The following is a 20,271-nucleotide window of genomic DNA, read 5'->3' as shown; positions in this document are numbered from 1 at the left end:
TAGTTTTGATTTAATCATGCTCATTTCAGTTACCGTTGTGTGGTGTATCAGAATTTAATCATGTGGAGTCATGAACTAGATCAGTTCTGACTACGACAGAGTCCTAGGAAATCAGTCTCCCTCCAAGGACGTTGTGGAAATAGTTCCGCGCTCCACCGCGAGAGAGCAGCTCAGCCGACGGCGCTAGCTGCTGCAACGTGTTGTGTAGACTCTTTGTCAGTGACATCACAAGCAGCGAGGAAGGCGGCTGTAATGAACCGTCGTTTCGAGTGATATGTGGTGCTGCTGTCTTTCGATGATAGTATAGTCTTGTATTTGGTTTTGCCATCACACATACTCGAAGTGAAAACAGTATAACGATATTACCGTGGATTTAGTTGACGTTTGCCTGTATTTGCTTGCTTGCTGTAGTACACGTGTGTGTAACGGAAATTCCGCGCTGTGTTTTGAACTTTAAATCTCGTCTTGAACGTAATCTGATGTATCTGCATGTTCAGAAGGGGGCGAGGCCCCAGAGAGTAAATATCAACTAAAGAAAGTGATTCTTCGCGACACCGTTCCTTCTTTTTGAATTCTAGAAGAGAACTTCTGCATGCGGAAAATTATTACGCTAGAAAAATGTCTAAACCAAATTTTGTTGATGGCATTTGTTTGAACTCTGACCACATTGGACTCCTGAGTGTTGTGGAAGATAGACTGGACAAATTAATCAAGAAAGAACCCATCACCAATGTTTACAACGTTGAGCACACTCCGTTTGCAAGGTATGTAATTAGACTTGATACTATTTTATGCAGCCTTAATCACGCCAAGCATTGAAAGCAACATATTTGTGCTAACTAATGTATAGTACTATGTGCAACGGAATACATCCCAGTTGTGGGGAGCTGAGTAGCATTTCATCACGGTGCGATATTGTTAAGATCACAAATCAAGAAGTAAATACACCAACGCTCATTTCGCGTTGTATACAAAATTATTTACAAAGCATTTTAAGCGTCAGAATATTTACAGATTTCGGATTCTTTCCTTTATTGGTACGTACCATAGTTTCTTTCACATTTTGTCGGGTATCACGGATGTATCGTATTATAAAGCAGATCTCGTATATAAAAATGTCTTTTGTGAATTTGAGAAATTGAGAGAACGTCAGCAAAAGTGCGATTTGTCTTTAAAGCATCTGCGAGCTCATCGTTTTCACATGGGATATTGTGAATGAAACTCACAATTTTCGTCGATGGATTTGTTTTCGCTGTTTATATTGGGCAGTTCGTGAAAGTAGCGCGGCGTACTTGTAGAGTTGTTTAGGAGCAAGTATTATTATTGAACTTTGGAAAACTTGACGCCTTACATTGTTTTGTACATACCAGCAAGAGTACGGATTGCTCGAGTAATTTCATTCTTTAGACACAACGGAGTTCTGAGGATGATAGTTTCCACGAGCCTCGTAACACAGTACTTGCGTGATAAGCTGTTTGTCCTTCTACTGGATGTATGCAGGTTCTTGCGTCAACGCTACTGTGTGTATGCAAAGGCAAACGTCACGTGTTTATTGACGGTTCAGGAATGCCAACACCAGTCGCTTTTGACAGGAACCGCACAAAAGAAATTCCTGTCTCATTGTTGTTAAATAAGAGTCAGCTGAAGGCAGAGCTAAACGAATGAAACAGAAGAAATGTGATCACTGTTCGGGTTAGCACTTGTTAGTATTTGTAGGCAAATTCCAAATCTCGCTCTCGTTGAAGATTACGTAGTGATTGCTATGTAATTTCCAATAAACGACTGTTTATAAGCATTGATGTTTTGTTTACATAGCAAATTAGTACAAGGAAGGACCGCAGTGCATCATTTCGTAGTTTGACCATTCAAAGAGTTACCTGACCTTTCTGTTCAGACAGTGAGAATGTGTTACTCATTTTGGTTCTATGCGTATTGTTTTACCTATTATGTACGAAGAGTTATGCGTATTTATAGCTATTTTTGGCATCATGGAACTTTACAGACCCAATGTTTACCGCACCATAGTCAAAATTTTAAGTTCGTAACTATGTTGCTCATACGGAAACGTAAACAATACACAACGGGGGACTTTAAATTGGAAGCTAAGTTCTTAATCTCGGAGTTGCTGACTTAACGCCAGTCTGCTTGTTTATTCTGTGTGGTAGGTTGCATGAGAGTTATTGATGCCTTCTTAGTTAATACTACACTCTGACATTTTTCTGTCGGTTTAACGTCAGTGAACTACCCGCGCCGAACAGCATGAGCTTTCTCATAAACTGACTAAAATTAGAAACTGCTCAAGAACTTTAATCTGCAGCAAATATTTCAGAGGCGAGTTCCGGGTCAATAATGGACCGATATCATTTCAGTGCGTCAGTCGTGTATGCTGATGTTTGCGCAAAAGCTTACCAGTAGCTTATAGAAGGAAACACATTGGAAAGAGAAAAAAAAAGTAATTTACTGGTAAATATTTGTGAACAGATCTCCACCGCCATTAATCTGCTTAAACTAATCCTTCCAAATATTATGTAGCCAATAATACCTAATACATTCTTTCTGAATTATATTGCACTGCCCACGTAACGTCAACCATTGTAAGGAATTGCGTGTACTTTTGTTTTATACACCAAACATGTTTTATTGCGTTTCCGCCATCCTCAGTGTGGGTGTGTTCAATTGCCATCTTTTTCAATTCAGACTGACAAATTCGCAGCCCCAGGAATATATTCATTTCTTACTAATAATTAGAAATCTGTTGACGCTTCCTCTTCAATAAAGTGTCGTCATCGATGGGTTCCAAAGATATTCGTACTATCGGAAGTTTTGTGCAGCCAAAAGCCTGTGCTTCCATACCGTTTTTGTGGTTTTCATGATGGATACAATATTCGCATCAGCATGTATGCGTTCGTATGTGTATGACTTGATGGAATATTTCATGTGTATTGTTAATTTGTTGTCCTGTCGATGACGACGTCATTAAATATGCCCCACAATCTTGGACAGGGTAAGAATTTTGCAGGAACCATCTCAGCATTCGGTTGAGGGAAACCAATGTAAACTTTAACTTGATGGTCGGCGGCTTTTTGAACTCTGCTCCTCTAAATGTGGGCCCACTATGCGCGTTTGATGTGGTGCGTTTGATAAATTAACATTGTTGAGACGTTTTTTTCCGTGTTTAATGTGGAATGAACACGTAAAACTAATCATAGCAATGTAAACGGATGAATCATCCGCGTGTTCCACCCTCTTACAATGTTTTCAGTCGACTGAGGCTCGGGTATAGCTCTTCAGGCTGGAACCGTTACCAGATGGAATTGATCGAGGAAATAGAGAAGATCCAAAGACTAGCAGCACGTATCGTCACAGTATCATTTAGTGAGAGCGAAAGCGTCAAGAAACTGCTGCTCCAACTCTCCGTGGCAAACGCTATAAGAGGCGTAGCGTGTTGGTGTGGTTTACTGTTAAAATTCTGATACCGTACGTGCTGAAGATTAGATGAGTGGATTACGTAACTAATGAGGAGGTACTGAATAGGATTGGGGAGAAGAGGAATTTGTGACACAACTTGGCTATAAGAAGGGGTCGGTTGGCAGGACACATTCTGAGGCATCAAGGGATCACCAATTTAGTGATGAAGGGAAGCGTGGCGCATAAAAATCGTAGAGGGAGGCCAAGACATCAGTACACTAAGCAGATTCAGAACGATGTAGGCTGCAGTATTTACTCGGAGATGAAGAGGCTTGCACAGGATAGAGTAGCATGGAGAGATGCATCAAACCAGTATTTGGACTGAAGACCACAACAACAACGCACCTAGACTAGTCAGCAAATGTATTGCTTTCGGCTGCGTAAAACTCGAAAAAAGGCTGTAGAGGTAAAATTAGTGAGATTAGAGCTCATACGAAGGTTTACCAACAATCCTTCTCCCCGCGATCTATTCGTGGCTGGGAGAGGAAAGGTGGGAAGTGGAAGTGATACAAAAATTATCCTCCGCCAAACACAACAAGATATGAACTACTAGGCAACAACACTATATCGTCTGTGGCTGGCTAATTTGTAAATTAGTATACCCACTCTGCATTTTATGGGCTGTCTGAAACAATCGATGGGTGGTGACAGCATATTCGCAAATTGTATGCAAAAGATAAAGAATGTCTTCAGTGATCAATAGATTTTTAGATATTACAAGTCCCTAAAACTTTAGAGTATTCTCTTCGATCAGTTACCTCTTCGCACTTTTTTCACAATAAGCGTGACTAGTTTCGCACGCAGTAATTGGCGTAGATGTGATGTTAAAACACATTTTCTTGAGTAGTGTACATCTATACTCCCTAAGACTACCTTATGGTGAGCAGGAAGAAAGATTGCTGATAAACCTCCATCCGAGTTCTCCAGTTTCTACCTTAATAATCTTTTCGGGGGCATATATAAGCGGAAGCAATCTACTGACTGATGGCTCTTGGAACGTGTACTCGCAGACTTAGTAAACCACACAGAAACGAAACATGAAGAAATTAGACAATAGCTGCATTAATTTAGAAAAATGGGGCAAATTGAAAATTTGTGACAGACTGCGATTCCCCTGCTTACTAAACTTGACCACACACTACTGATGTAGTGCCCTCTTCCTCGGCCTCATTTCTCGAGGCATCTCGCCGATTTCCGTTGAGAGTACGAGCTTGTTATGCATGTGCACTGAAGGGGGCAGTGGGCGTCATCGTCTCAATGATATATGTCGCGTCTATTCCTTCGGACATGTCCGAAAGAACAGACACCACATACACACGGAAACGCTTATCTTTCTTGTACCGTCTGCCACTGAAGTTCGTTGACCATTTTCATAACGCACTCGCGCTGACTAAAAAAACTGAGATGAAACCCACTGATCTTCGTTGGTTTTGCTCTCCCTCTCCCCCACCCTCCCTCCCTCCCTCGCTCCCTCTCTCTACCTGTGTATCACGAGGTCCCAGGTTCGATTCCCGGCCGGGTCAGGGATTTTCTGCGCCCTGGGACTGGGTGCTTGTGTTGTCCTCGTCATTTCATCATCATTCGGGAAGTGGCGAGACTGGAACTCAAAAGATTGGGTACTTGTTCGGGTGCTGATGACGTCTGCCCTCTCTGTCTCTCCTGTTAATGGAATCCAGTAAGGGTCCCAGAGTCATGAGCAATATTAAATCGACGGAACGGAATCAGTTTTTGTATTGCTCGCTTGTTGTGTTTAAGAAAACCATCCGCGATATGGGAACAGCTCATTTACAGAGATCATAGGAGTAAAACAACTGACGCTAAATTGGACTAGTAAAATCTGTTCTGGCGTTGCGTGTAAACAGGAAAGCAGCTGCATTTGTTATTAGTATTATTCCATATGTTGTACCACGTAAACGTGGTATGAAAACCGCACGAACGACAAAATGACATGGAAATAAGTGACTAAGGCGTAGAAAAACAATTAAAATTGTTCAACAGAGGAAAGATTACTGGACATGACGGGATACCAGTTCAATTTTACACTGAGTGTGCAAAAGAACTTACCATTTTCCAGCAGCAGCAGCAGGGTTCCAGAGACCTCAAGAGGAGCGAAGCTTTCCTAATGATCGGAAAAAAGCACAGGTCATTCTAGTTTTCAAGAAGGAAATGTTTACTAACAAAGGAAGTAGCTTAGAACATACTCGTACCACGGAACTCGAATATTTGTCATCAATCCGGAGCCTCAAATGTAGAAGCTTGGAGATAAGTGTTGCCATCTGTTGCTGGGTACGGGAATAATCAAAGTTGACATTGGTCTCACATTAGGATGTGTAGGGGTGAGACCAGTGTCAGTTTTGATACTTTCCATACCCAGCAACAGAGAGCAACATCTATCTCTTAAGTTTTGCATTTGATGATTAGTCCGTTTTTCCGCCCATGTCTTCAAATATCCACAACATTCTTCATATTTCATAAACTGTTTGTGAGGTATCGAAATGATATTTTGGTAAAAAGATATCACACGAAGAGTACTGTGCCGTATGGGTATTGTGCAAAGCTTCATTATCTATCGCGTTATTCCACTAGCTACAAACTCTGCCGACGAAAGAAAGTAATTTTTAAGGACCATCGAGAACTGTTAAAACGAGAAATGGTATGAGTTTTGGAACAACATAAGTGTTTATACGTTTATTTTGTACCGAGGATGTGCTTTTTCATGAGATGCTGACCTTACTTTTCCTCAGTTTCTCACTTAATAAACCGTTGCTTCAGAATTGTCTCGCAATTGCGTCTGCGCATATTTATGAGGTGAGACTGTAAATTCCGCCTAGTTTTGGCGAAAGAAGCAGATTTTGACGTGACAACAAGAGAATTGCGTAGGGTTTACTCAAAATTCCCCACTCCTGACTCTTCGCTGAACCTGTTGTTTAGGCGCTGGTCAACAGCATGTAAGAGTTCTACAAAATGCATTACACTGCGCTGTCTGTGGTAATGATATTTCTTCTGCTACCGGTTTCGGTCTTAAACCATCTTCAGCGGCAGAAAACTTATAGCAGATTTAACACATGTCGTACATGCTTTGTCATAAATTACTTCTGAAAACCATAATTACCAATATAAATGGAGAATCCTAGCAAGATTACAATACGATGGGTCACTCAGAAAAATAATGGTTCGAATGGCTCTGAGCCATATGGGACTTAACATCTGAGGTCATCAGTCTCCTAGACTTCTACTTAAACCTAACCAAGCTAAGGACATCACACACATCCGTGCCCGAGGTAGGATTCGAACCTGCGACCGTAGCAGCAGCGTGGTGCCAGACTGAAGCGCCTAGAACCGCTCGGCCACAGCGGGCGGCTCACTCACAAAAGGACAACATATGCTGTATCAGATGGAGATGGTTAAAGACTGAAACCTATAGCAGAATGAATATCATTATCACAGACAGCACAGTGTAATGCATTTTGTAAAAATCTCTGAAAGTTACAAACGGTTAACAAACCAGGAGAAAATAAATCGCTGAATTTTCGGCGGAATTCTTTTTAGATACTGACCAGAGAGGTTACAGATTTCTTTGATTGGTCACTATGCAAGTGTCGGTGTGGAGCGGCCCTGCTTGATAGTTACCAAAACAGTGAGTGAGTGCAGGCGTCAGTTTAGAAATGCACTTCCCTTGCTGCTCTCTGAGCGACCCCCCACCACTGCTGCTCTCCCCACGCTTCCCCAGCCGACGGCGCAATTAGCGGCCACAGTATTTTGCGCGCACTGTACTCAGGCGATGCAAGAGAAGTGTTCTGCCTTGTGGTGTGGTCTAACATCGAAATTTAGAGACTGTACTTTCCTAGAAGTCACCCAATACATTGCTTCCTCCTGCGTCTATCTCGCGAAAATTGAAGAGGAAAATTAGGAGGCTCACCCTGTGCCGTATGCTACTGGAAGAGCATAAGGGGAAGTGGCAGTGGTGCGCAAAGTACTCTCCGCCACATACTGAAAGGTGGCTCGCGGAGTGAATGGATGTAGACGCAGACCGCGCTGTGAGGTGAGGTGTCCCGCCTGGAGACGGGGGACTCACCTGCTGCAGCATCAGCAGCGCCCCGGCGTCGCTGAGTGGGCGCAATTGGCCCTTCCTGCGAGCGAGCGGCGCCCCCATTCAGCTGATGCGCCGCGGCGCCTGCTGGCCGAGAGCGTCGCTGCCAAGTCATACGTCACCGTCTCCCTCTGCCGTACACTCACTCACTCACTCCTTGCCCGCGCCCACCACCGTCGTCAACTGCACCTGCGGAATTAACTCGCGTGTTGCGCTATGAGTAAATGTAGCGGCGGAAATGGTGAAGCGTCGAAGAACCCTACACACGAACCAACCGACCGACAAATTGGACACGTAGCGCTCATCCGATTAGCGTGCCGTGTGCAGCGCTGTCGTACCAACAGCCCGACAAAAGTTGGTATTTTGCCAATGCGCGCGAGTTTAAATGGTTCTAATATGCATGGCAGAGTGAAAGGCGGACGAAACATTAATGACAGCGTTTCTGGAGAAACTTAAGTTCTGTAGATTTTTGTGGGACACGTCGTGCGAGGATATAGGAACAGAGATAGAAGGTATGAAGCACGTGTTTCATTTTTAACGAATCCATAATGGTTTATATGGCACAGAGATGGAGTAAAAGATACATATTTTATGAATAAAAGTCCGTCGACCTTCTGTATTTTGGTTTTTAGATTTTATTTCCAATACTTACCGGAAATGAAAGCTAAAAATAGAAATACAGACAGATTAGGCCTTACATTTAATTTCCGATACGTTTTTTCTTTCGCTTGCGCCTTTATCCCGCAGTTTTGCAGGGTCGGCATGGTTAGAATCGTATTTAGCGAGGTTATTATGAAGGGATGGCCAGATGCCCTTCCTGCCGCCACCCCGTACCCCCTTGGGACGGAATTAGTGTACCCCAGTTGTCTGCGTCTAGTGTAATCCATGGGATAGTGTGAACGTGTTCAGATGCCTGCGAGTCGTGTAACAGAGGCGGGACATGGGGACCAGCCCGGTATTCACCTAGTGGGATGTGGAAAACCGCCTAAAAACCACATCCAGGCTGGCCAGCACACCGGCCCCCGTCGTAAATTCGCTGGGCGGGTTATCGCAAGTAAAACCTAAAAACCGAAATATAGTCAATGGACATACGTTTTATAAATCAGCATGTATCCAAACCTTCTGCTGGGAAGAGCAAATTTTTTCCCAGTTGCTAAATGCTTCATTTCTTTTATATCTGTTGCATTTATTGGGCGATGTGCATCACCACCATTCCTAGTCTTTCTTCTTCACATTTGAAATCAGAATCTTAAATTTACTGTTAGCATAAATAAATTAATAAAATTTACATTAACATCTCTTTATATCATTTTAGATAATGCCTGTTGGGATACAACAGCACTGAATTTGCCACTCACTGGAAACTGTAATGTAGCTAACAGCCTCTCCTCGCAGCTTATAGCGTCTCTCATGACCTTTTTTTGTGTTCAGAAGTTCTGAAATGCATGATTCATCCAGTCTTCGATAATTACGAAAATCATCGGCTCCCATCTGCTTAAGCAACAGAACGTGCTTGAATTTCTTTCCTCGAATTGGCCACTTCTTTGCCCATAGCATTCTCTCTCTCTCTCTCTCTCTCTCTCTCTCTCTCTCTCTCTCTCTCTCTCTCTCTCTCTCTCTCTCTCTCTCTCTCTCTTTTCCGGCCTTGTTACCTCTAAAGCAGCCAAGGCAAACCCCAGTTTTCGATCCTTTGTAAACCAAAGGCGATCTCGTAAAACATAAAATCAACGAACTCTGGATAAACAAATCGCTGAGAACAGTTAGTCGGGACGTGTGTAGGGTGCCACGAAATTGTTCAGTCGGCCACGTGATGCGTGTGTGGGGTCCTTTAACATCATAAAGCAAGATTCCGAAGTTTATCAGACTCTGTGGAGATGTTAATCACGTAACGGGTATTCAGTAACTAAACGTTGTTCCATTCCGAACGGAAGTAAACATCAGTATTGGGAGTGACCATCATGTGCACGAATGGACTATTGTATTCGTTGAGGCGTGGAAGCAGAGAGAGTTCGAATGCAATCTTGAGGAATTTATTACCATTCCTGAGGCACGTGCTGTGTCAGTTTATGAAGACTGGAGACATCCTAGACATGCACTACGGGTGAAAAATCAGAGACCAGGCATGGAGGTCAAGTCGATTGTGATGTGAACTGCAGTGTAGTTGACTTATATTGCTTGAATACGCCATCCGCGACCCCAGTATGAATGTCGTGCTAACAAGGTTTACCATTCTGTCAACGTGCTGGCGAGCACCTGCCCTCTATTCAGCAGGTACCAGAAGAATCCTTTTGTGATACCCAGTAGCTTCCCACATCATGACAGGAGAAGCGGCAGAGGTATGCGTCTCGAGAATGGCAGCTTCCTGTGACGTGTGGCCTGGTCGTCAGACCGCCTCAAGCGTTAGCGAGACTCAGTACTCAACAGCACGGAACGCCACTCTGTATCCGGGAGGGCTGTGGCTCCACACACCGTGTTATATTGTCTGTCGTCAGTGGTACGGCGGGAACAGAAAACAAAGCGCGGCAACTCGAGGTTGGAACTGTTGATATTTTTGAAAATATCGGTAATCTGATATATTTAAGAAATATCGGTATCAGCACTCAGTCTATTGAAAGAGGTATCGATATATCGATGAAAAAATATCGACGTGCCGGCCTATAAAAATATGGGCTCCACGTTGTAAATATATTGCCGGTTTTATATATGTATGTTTACGTATTAATTTATTATTGGATATTCTGTACATCAAGCTAGCTGCTTGCTTTTCCCCCTTGGTGCAAGAACTGAAAAGAAAACTAGGCACGTTTACGCCTAGCGATAACCTCTTTGCCAACGATGGTGACTGCATGTAGGTGGCACAACAGAAAGTGTCCGATGGGTCCGTCGTTCGGTTTCATCACATACCGAATTCGTGTGGAACCTTTCATGTCGACTTCCCTGTCCTTATTTTTTTATTCAGCAAACGCCAGCGACCTAGCAGTTGCAGTGTCAAAATTGCATGGTGAAGTTAAACGTTGCAGTTTCTGTTGGTCAATTGCGTCAGAACATCGCCTCACATGTCTCTGCCCACCGCAAAAACCCATCTTGTCATTTGTATTATGGTCATCTTTTTCAGCAACTGTTTTTGAAGAATGCCGATGTGAACAAATACCACAATAGTTGCGTTATAAATACTTTTTAAAGCAACTGGTGCGTTGTTTTCTTCACATCGGAAATCTCGTTATTCCATTCACACCGTCACCACGTAGTGTAACCAGACTTCTTTTGTACCATCTATACTTGCTTTATACAGTCAAAGAGAGAGACTGGGCACGATGTAAGCTCAAAAAGCAGTGAGACTCCTTCACACAGTGAAAGTAAAATTATGCTCTACTACAATTTCAAAAGGTCGAGTTCAAGTATTTAAGGACAATTGTGGAAAAAATATAAAACCGCTAATACCGACCAGGCTGTTCGTGGTAACACTCTGTATTTCATCCATCTATTTCTCAGGGACTCTCGAACAATCGTACAATGTTCTCGTGGGAGTAGCCTCTGTGGAAAGACCTGGGCATATTTTTCTCTCCACACTAGAGCACTATGACAAACTACCTGTACAGTTTGCCGATGTAATGGGCCCGTTTCCCTCGTGTCAGTGAGTTGACCTTGCTGAAGGTTGGAAAGATGGCGATAAGTTGAATGTGCACGTGCTGTTTGACTTGCTGTAGTACCATCTCCACGTGAAGAAGAAACGATACCTGTCATGCACAGTGTTCTTCATTTGTAGGGTTAATTTTTTCCGATAATTAGTATGTTTATAAGTATAAAATTTTAATGAACGAAGCCGACAGGCATCTAAATCCTGGTGTGTTTCGTACCGTTCTGTCAAGGTGTTCATAGTGTAACGGCATCCATTTCCGGCAGCGTACGAGGCTTATCGATACGTATGGGCCGCTTGCTAATATTTAAAATTAGGCAGCACAGAACTGTTGCAAGAACACAACGCAAACTAGTGACTGTTTACAAAGACGTAGAAGTTGTCTCTTCATTCAGTAGTCGGTTGCCAAAAGATCACGTGCTCTTGCTGATCTGCTGTAACAGATAGGAAAATTTCTGGCAAGATTAAAGCTGTGTGACGGGTGGTACTCGAACTTGGTACCTTTGCACGTCGCGTGCAAGTGCCCTACCGCCTGAGGTATCCAGGAACAGCCGAGAATCGAAGCACTTGAGATGTGGTGCTACGGAAAATGTTGAAGACTGGGTGAAGTGGTAAGCTTGGAATGAGGTGTTTCTCCGCAGAATCGAGAAAGAAAGGAATGCGTGGAAAATACAGAAAGGAAGAAGGGACGGGATGGTACGGCACATGTCAAGACATTACGGAATAATTTCCGTGGTACTAGGGGGGGCTGTAGAGGATGAAGCGGGATACATCCAGCAAATAAGACGTGATTGCAAGAGCTGTTCTGAATGCAAGAGGTTGCCACAGGAGAGGAACTCGTGGTGGGCAGCGTCTAACCAGTCAGAAGACTGATTAAGAAAAGTGTTCTCATTCTCAAGTTGTGCGTGCGTACAGTGTGGGTAATTTGCACGCTTTGAGGGCGTATACGCAGTTTCTAACTGTAATGCTTGCCTTATTCACTTAAACCTGTAAGATTGCACCTCATAATGAGTAGATTTTGACGGGGTTTTAAGTTCTGAAATTCGGTCAGTAATTACAGGGTGTTACAAAAAGGTACGGCCAAACTTTCAGGAAACATTCCTCACGCACAAATAAAGGAAAGGTGTTATGTGGACATGTGTCCAGGCGCGTAATTTCCATGTTAGAGCTCATTTTAGTTTCGTCAGTATGTACTGTACTTCCTCGATTCACCGCCAGTTGGCCCAATTGAAGGAAGGTAATGTTGACTTCGGTGCTTGTGTTGACATGCGACTCATTGCTCTACAGTACTAGCACATCAGCACGTAGCATCAACAGGTTAGTGTTCATCACGAACGTGGTTTTGCAGTCAGTGCAATGTTTACAAATGCAGAGTTGGCAGATGCCCATTTGATGTATGGATTAGCACGGGGCAATAGCCGTGGCGCGGTACGTTTGTAATCGAGACAGATTTCCAGAACGAAGGTGTCCCGACAGGAAGACGTTCGAAGCAATTGATCGGCGTATTAGGGAGCACGGAACATTCCAACCTATGACTCGCGACTGGGGAAGACCTAGAACGACGAGGACACCTGCAATGGACGAGGCAATTCTTCGTGCAGTTGACGATAACCATAATGTCAGCGTCAGAGAAGTTGCTGCTGTACAAGGTAACGTTGACCACGTCACTGTATGGAGAGTGCTACGGGAGAACCAGTTGTTTCCGTACCATGTACAGCGTGTGCAGGCACTATCAGCAGCTGATTGGCCTCCACGGGTACACTTCTGCGAATGGTTAATCCAACAATGTGTCAATCCTCATTTCAGTGCAAATGTTCTCTTAAGGATGAGGCTTCATTCCAACGTGATCAAATTGTAAATTTTCACAATCAACATGTGTAGGCTGACGAGAATCCGCACGCAATTGTGCAATCACGTCATCAACACAGATTTTCTGTGAACGTTTGGGCAGGCATTGTTGGTGATGACTGGGTCCCATCTTGTTCCACCTACGCGCAGTGGAGCACGTTATCATGATTTCATACGGGATATTCTACCTGTGCTGCTAGAACATGTGCCTTTACAAGTACGACACATGGGGTTCATGCACGATGGAGCTCCTGCACATTTCAGTCCAAGTGTTCGTACGCTTCTCAACAACAGATTCGGTGACCGATGGATTGGTAGAGGCGGACCAAATCCATGGCCTCCACGCTCTCCTGACCTCAATCCTCTTGACTTTCATTTATGGGGGCATTTGAAAGCTCTTGTCTACGCAACCCCGGTAGCAAATGCAGAGACTCTTCGTGCTCGTATTGTGAACGGCTGTGATACAATACACCATTCTCCAGGGCTGCATCAGCGCATCAGGGATTCCATGCGACGGAGGGTGGATGCATGTATCCTCGCTAACGGAGGACATTTTGAACATTTCCTGTAACAAAGTGTTTGAAGCCACGCTGGTACGTTCTGTTGCTGTGTTTCCATTCCATGATTAATGTGATTTGAAGAGAAGTAATAAAATGAGCTCAAACACGGGAAGTAAGCGTTTCCGGATACATGTCACATAACATATTTTCTTTCTTTGTGTGCGAGGAATGTTTCCTGAAAGTTTGGCCGTACCTTTTTGTAACACCCTGTATATGCAATACTGAAAATCAAATATTTTTGTTGTCCTGGAAGCCGTTAGAAAGGCAAATTGCAATTGCTCCATATTGTTTCTTGAACCATTGTCTGTCAGGCGTCTTCTCCCATAGGATATGCGTATTTTTTTCTGGGGGTTTCAAAGACTTTGCATCACACATTCCCGAATGCGACGAATCTTACGCAAGTATCATGATTTTTCTCGAGTCTTGCTTCCATTATCAAGAGTAATGTCGTAACTGCCTCTCTGCTGCGTTTACTTACCTTAAAAGTCTAAACCGTAATGCAATTCCAAAGCGGAGTTTTCTCGCGCCTGTTGCATCGCCGCGGTCAGTATGCGGGCTGCATCTCCTGTGCTTAGATGCGCACGTTAAGCATCCGCGCTTCTTGGAAGACGCTGGATAGTCGGCAACTTTGCTACTGGTCCCATGTTACGTAAATGCTTTGCCACGCAGACCTCCGCAGGGCCTTTTGTTATCTGACAAGACGGCAGAAATTTTTCTTGATAACGAGCGTGTATAAAGGTTTTAAGGTTTTCTGTGTATCAGGACGCTTGCTAAAATTTTTGGGTGGGTTGTTTTAATGTAACTCAATGTCTGGTTCATCCTTCTTTCATTCAGTAATTGAGCTTGACAACAATTATCAGTTGCGATTTTTTGATTGCGTCTTCATTAGTCTTTTAATACTTTTTATTAAACTGAGACGCAGCCATCTACAAAAGTGTCCTGACAATATCTGGTCCTCCCTGTAATGTTGTGTGTGGCCTTATTGCTTTTTTTAAAAAACTAATTTGTGCCTGATTTTATTCTGAGAAGCTCAGTAATGTATGTAAATACCGTAAATGTAAATGTGATTCAAAAAGTACTTGAAGTGAAGCGCAGCTGGGCAGCAAGAAACTCTTTAGCGCACTATCCCCGCAACGATAGTAGTTGTGAATCTTTGAGCATGGACTCTAAAAAAAAGACAATCGATTTATTAAAAAAAAAGAGGACTGTTAATCTGTATCTTGTGGAAAGAGGACGGATTGCGAGGCCGTAGCTCTGAACGTATTGTTACATTTAATGAAAATTGATTTTTTAGTGATAAAACCGAGTACTGTATGTGTAAGAGTTGCCAAACATTTATGTATACAAATTTTCTAGAAGTGAAGAATAGAAATATCTTGTTTTTGGAAAAGGAGGTGAATTTCATTGTCTTCGCCGTCCATCAATCGACAGAATTGTAAGTGTACAAAGTTCGCTAAAATACAGGAAAAGAAATGCATTCTCTATAGTTTTCATTCAATAAGTAACAACCTCTCATAATTTCTTAATTACAGTAATTAGATTATGTTTTTGTACAATAGTATGGTGCTGAACTCCTCTGACCAATTTTGATGCAGCGGGACGTGTAGTTTGAAGGGTGTTTGTGTGCCAAGCAATCTCCTTTTCTCACGAAAAGCAGATTGCTGTTTGATCTTATTTACTTACAACAGTGGTCCCTTAGATATGAAAAGCTACGAAAACTTGGGCTCAAAGCTATCCGCAATACGGCCAAGTAACTAAGAAAGTCGTATTTTAAACCTTAAAGAAGAATAACTTCCTCTAAATTGTAATAATCACCAACTGGTGCAGAAACTGATCATTCAAGGAGGCAGCAACCAAATTTGAGGTACCAGTTACGACTCAATCAAAAATCTCTCTCTCAACACATATATAAATATTCATACTATTAAGATAAGTCATTTTATATCCCTTGTTTTTATTAGTGGTCAGCTAGCCACGTGTACGGGGTAATAACTTTAAGTGCTGTGTACGGCTTATTGTAGTTTTAGTATTTTATCTCATAACTGTATCATAGTTTTGCTTAAGCATGAGGAAAGGTCGTGAACGTGCGTGTAGACACACACGCCACTATCCGTAATTTCTGTCATTCATTTTAATATACCGATGTGATTTTGTCATTGCCAGACAGCCCTTAGAAGTTTGATATTTGTCCATGTGTCATTGACCCAAGATGATTGTTTACTGGGGAAGAATTCCTTCTTGTCACTTAGTTGTTTCGTGTTGTGAAAGGGCGCCGATATCCATGCCGAGCGCCCTGAAACCGATGTCACTACCGCGATCACTTCCTCACGACCATTCTCCTCCCTCAAAGTGCTAGGAAAACCCTCACGTTGGTCTGTCACTATAAACGGCCATATTAAGAGGCTGTTCGTTACTGTCTTTCTCTGACCAGCGTGTTCCACTGGGCGTCGCCGATAGTGTTGAAACCGTCGCTTGTTCTGTAAAGCCACATCCGCTACTGCCTGCCAACAGTTAACGAACGAGCTGCCATTTCCGGGATCAGAGTTTAAACGGACGACGCCGAGTTCCTAATTACCACCCTCGTGCCTAAATTAGTATCCCACGTCGTGAGTCTAACCCGCCATCGCCATGTGATTGAGAGGACAATTGTTGGGGCAGTTCATTTACGAAAGGAAACTGACTGGCGAAACTGAAATTACATGTGCATATGTGTGTGTGTCTTGTTTGACGTATTCTATATCCTCTTTTTTTTACACTGCGTTATATTGTTTGGTGTGTGTCATCAACCATTACTTTGTCATTCAAACATGTAAGTTGCCGTTTTTATTCTTCCTCCATAGCAGTATTTAATTTTCTGTTTGTCATTGAAGACATTTTCTCACACTGTGCTACTGGAAAGGAATACTTTGTTTTGCTTTCTGTTTCCATTGACATCTCCTAAATAGCCATGCGCTATAAAAGTATCATGTGCAAACCTCCACTGGTCTCATTTTTTACCCTAGCACTCTGCAGTGGCTCTGCGTTTTAAACACATGAAAGCGTGCAAAAATTCCAGAGCGTTCATTAGAATTTATTTATACTGTCGTTCTACGAACTGGAGCATGCGTCTGTACTAATCGTATTGACCGAAAGTGCAAGGTGCGACAGAAAAGTTCAGTGAATGACCTCAGAAAATAAAGGAAACAAGATATACAAACAGAAAATGAAGGTAGCAAGAGTTCTAAAAAATACCTTTCCTGGCCTTCAAAGCAATCTCCGTTAGTTACATCACATTTCTGACATCGGTAGTAAAGCTGTTGGAAACTGTCATCAAACGCTCCTTGTGGAATTCCTCGAACGATGTGGTCGTCCTCGTTTCGTTGTTCAAATGGCTCTGAGCACTATGGGACTTAACATCTGAGGTCATCAGTCCCCTAGACTTAGAACTACTTAAACCTAACTAACCTAAGGACAGCACACACATCCATGCCCAAGGCAGGATTCGAACCTGTATCAGCAACGCGGTTCCGGACTGAAGCGCCTGGAACCGCTCGGCCACAGCGGCCGGCGCGTTTCGTTGTAGGAAGCAGCTATTTTGTTTTGTTTAAAATGAGACCAGAGCTAAATTTGTGTCAATAGAGCCCTCCTTTACTCTATTTAATAAACAGTGATTTTGAGAATCGCGGGTCTGAAATACTACTTTTTTGCCCTAAATCTTATTAAAGAAGCCACTTTAGATACGATATGATAAAGGCACAACAGTTATCAACGGAAGTGGTCAGCACCTGAATGGGGATGGTTAATGAAATGCAACGTGTCCTATTTGATGACTATAATATGCACTAACACGAAAATAAGGTAAAGGTATGTGCAGGAGGTGAAAATGCTAAATGTTAAATAAGAGATTCTTGAAGAGATGGACTATTTTTGCCATCTCAGAAGCAGACGGAAGAAAACAGGAGGGTGTAAGACAGGCTTAGTAGCAGAAAATGTACAAGGCAAAAGGGCATTCTGAGGAGGATAAGATGGAATGAAGGCAGTCTGCAACGATTTTACGAGAAAAATTTTCTAGTAAAGAGGATTAAGAATCGAAGTTAGAGTATGGTTGGACACACACTGCGACCTGTATCTTTGGTAAAAACTATAGCTGAAGGGTATTGGAAGACTAGAGTCACGGACCCACGCCTAGATATGAGTGTACAAGCCAAATCGTCGATGGAGTGGGCTACAGCAGTTGGTTGAAATGGAGGGCCTAGCTGGGAAGCGACAGGAATGGTTGGTTGATTTGGCAGAGGGGACCAAACAGCGAGGTCATCGGTCTCATAGGATTAAGGAGGGATGGGGAAGGAAGTCGGCCGTGCCCTTTCAGAGGAACCATCCCGACATTTGCCCGAAGCGATTTAGGGAACTCTAAATCAGGATGGCCAGATGCAGGTTTGTGCCGTCGTCTTCACCAATGCGAGTCCTGTCTGCTAACCTCTGCATACCTAGATGACAGGAATGGAGAAATGCCGATTGATGACTGGAACAGCAGTATGACCGATTTCTGACTTCATATGCCTGGCTTCATGTTTCTATTTTGCAGGCTTGTTAGCAGTATAAGTCCACAACAGATAAGCTTGTAATAGCTGCGAGAACATGGATTTCCCTAAATCTGAAACCAGTCAGTTTACGTATGGGATGTTGTGGATGATCGGTGTTTGATTTGTGAAGCAGACGTACCTTTGCCATTATGTGTGTGCACAGCAGCGTTTTAGGTGTTCAGCATTGAGGCTAATGTTGTGAACTGGTAACAGGGAGCAAGCTCTGGCGGGCGCCCATTGTGTCTGCTGACCCCAGGTCGTCACGACTGGCCACCATTCGCGCGCCCCCCCCCCCCCCCTCCCAAGGCTTCGCCTGAGTGGGCATACGAGCCTCCCAGCTGCATACGCTAACTAGTGGCTGGTAGCCAACCGGCTCTTGCATCTGCCCAACACATGCCTCATTCACATTCCTCTCCACGTTTCCGGTGTAGCCTCTGCTAACACTTCTTTGCTGACGTCGGTCGTCCTTACGATGACTGGCGTTTCTATCAGTAACCAGCTGCTTTCTTTGTGCGTCACACTTCTTGGTGACGCAGTCGTTACTCTCTCTTACGCGATTTACTTTCGTGTCTCTGTTGACTACTTGTGACACGTGACTGTACTGCAGCGCCCGTGACGTTACATTCCTGTACTTAAAACGGAATCGCACCTACTACTCATCAACGCTTTCGACCAGATTTATGGTAAGTGCAGAACTTGGCCAGAAATGAACGTGACGTAAGTGGGAGCTCCAGATGGGCAAGCGTTTATTTAAAAAACAATCATTTTTGGTGGAGGTTTGGCGAGGCGTGAAATTGTAGTTCTCGCTGCTACGTTGATGCTGTACCACAAGGCCTCAATAGTTGTCGAGCGGTAGTCGTAACAAATATGCTATCAGACCAAACGATTTCGATTTTTGCCGACTGATGGCTTCACGCGACACTGAGCCAAAGCGCTTCAATTTGGTTGAATAAGTGAAACAGAAAACAGATCTCATGTTTCATACCGTTTCATTTGATTTTAATTCCCTGTCCGGAAATGACCTAAATGTAGGCTCTATATCTTACCTTGTAAAAAAAAATAATTATAAAATTTGCGTAGTAGAAATTGTTCCATGTGTGTATGTGTGAGGGGGGGAGGGGGGTGGGAACTGGACTGGGCGAAGCGTAGGAAGTTCTGCGGGTCACGTCGGTATGACTCGGCGCGTCAGCGCCATAATTGAATGCGTTGTGAGAAATGAACACCGAATGTAAGGTTATAAGGGACTGTCCTTTTTACAAAGAAATTGTTATATGAATGTACGGACAAGCAATTATAATAGAACTAGCGAACCCGACAAAGCTTCGCAATTGCTAAATATGTTTGGGAATTGGATGTACGTTCTAATCTTTCCTCCCCCCCCCCCCTCCCCCCGCGCTCTCCAACCCGCTCCTCCTCCCTCCCCTTCTTTTTTCCGTCTCCTGCTCCTTCCCTCTATCTCTATCACCATACTCCTGCTCTCTGTACATCTCTTACACCACACATTCTCTCTCTCTCTCTCTCTCTCTCTCTCTCTCTCTCTCTCTTCTCCTCCTCCTCCTCCTCCTCCTCCTCCTCCTCCCTCCATCTTTCTGCCCATTTCCTCCTCCTCCTACTTTATATGCACTTCCTCCCCCCCTTCTCCGTCCATCTCCTCATCCCCCACCCTCACCCCCCCCCCACTCTGGCCTCATTTATCGTTATTGCAAACTGAACCGTAATTTGGAATAGGAGTCAAAGTGAACTGCTAAATCGGTTGGAATCATTAGTATGTGAGAGAGACCTCTGCAACTGCTGCATGTGTGAGGATAGCAGCTTTAATGACAGTGTTTTGCATAGTTTTAATCGACGAACAGGTAGGATTATAAAGTGAGCCATAAACACTATTGTCCTGTTTTGTGAAAAATTATTGCAAAAAGGAACACAACACACAATCACACATTTTCACTGCACAACTTACGTTGTTTCTCGCTGCCAGTTTAACAAAAAGCGTTTATTCAGTAACACGTCCGTATCTCCAGTGGTTTAGGCTGTGCGTTGTCTGTCAGTCGGTCGAGAAGGTATTTATCCAACCGAATCTTCCCTCGAATTTGTCTGAATTGAAACAAA

At 43.5% G+C, this 20,271-nt stretch overlaps 1 protein-coding gene across 1 annotated transcript in view; it reads left to right on the top strand.

Annotated features, from left to right (window-relative positions):
• The first annotated feature begins 229 nt into the window (after positions 1-229).
• LOC124605916 (calcium/calmodulin-dependent protein kinase cmkB-like) overlaps positions 230-20,271 on the top strand; it is a 363,431-nt gene continuing 343,389 nt past the window's right edge. Inside the window, exon 1 of the mRNA XM_047137869.1 lies at positions 230-764. Coding sequence (XP_046993825.1) covers positions 619-764 — 146 coding nt within the window. The 5' untranslated portion in view covers positions 230-618. The remainder of the gene's footprint in view (positions 765-20,271) is intronic.

The sequence above is a fragment of the Schistocerca americana genome, chromosome 3 (assembly GCF_021461395.2).
Source record: "Schistocerca americana isolate TAMUIC-IGC-003095 chromosome 3, iqSchAmer2.1, whole genome shotgun sequence".
Lineage (NCBI taxonomy): Eukaryota > Metazoa > Arthropoda > Insecta > Orthoptera > Acrididae > Schistocerca > Schistocerca americana.
Note: the sequence above shows the minus strand (reverse complement) of the source record. Positions and strands in the feature narration are given on the sequence as shown.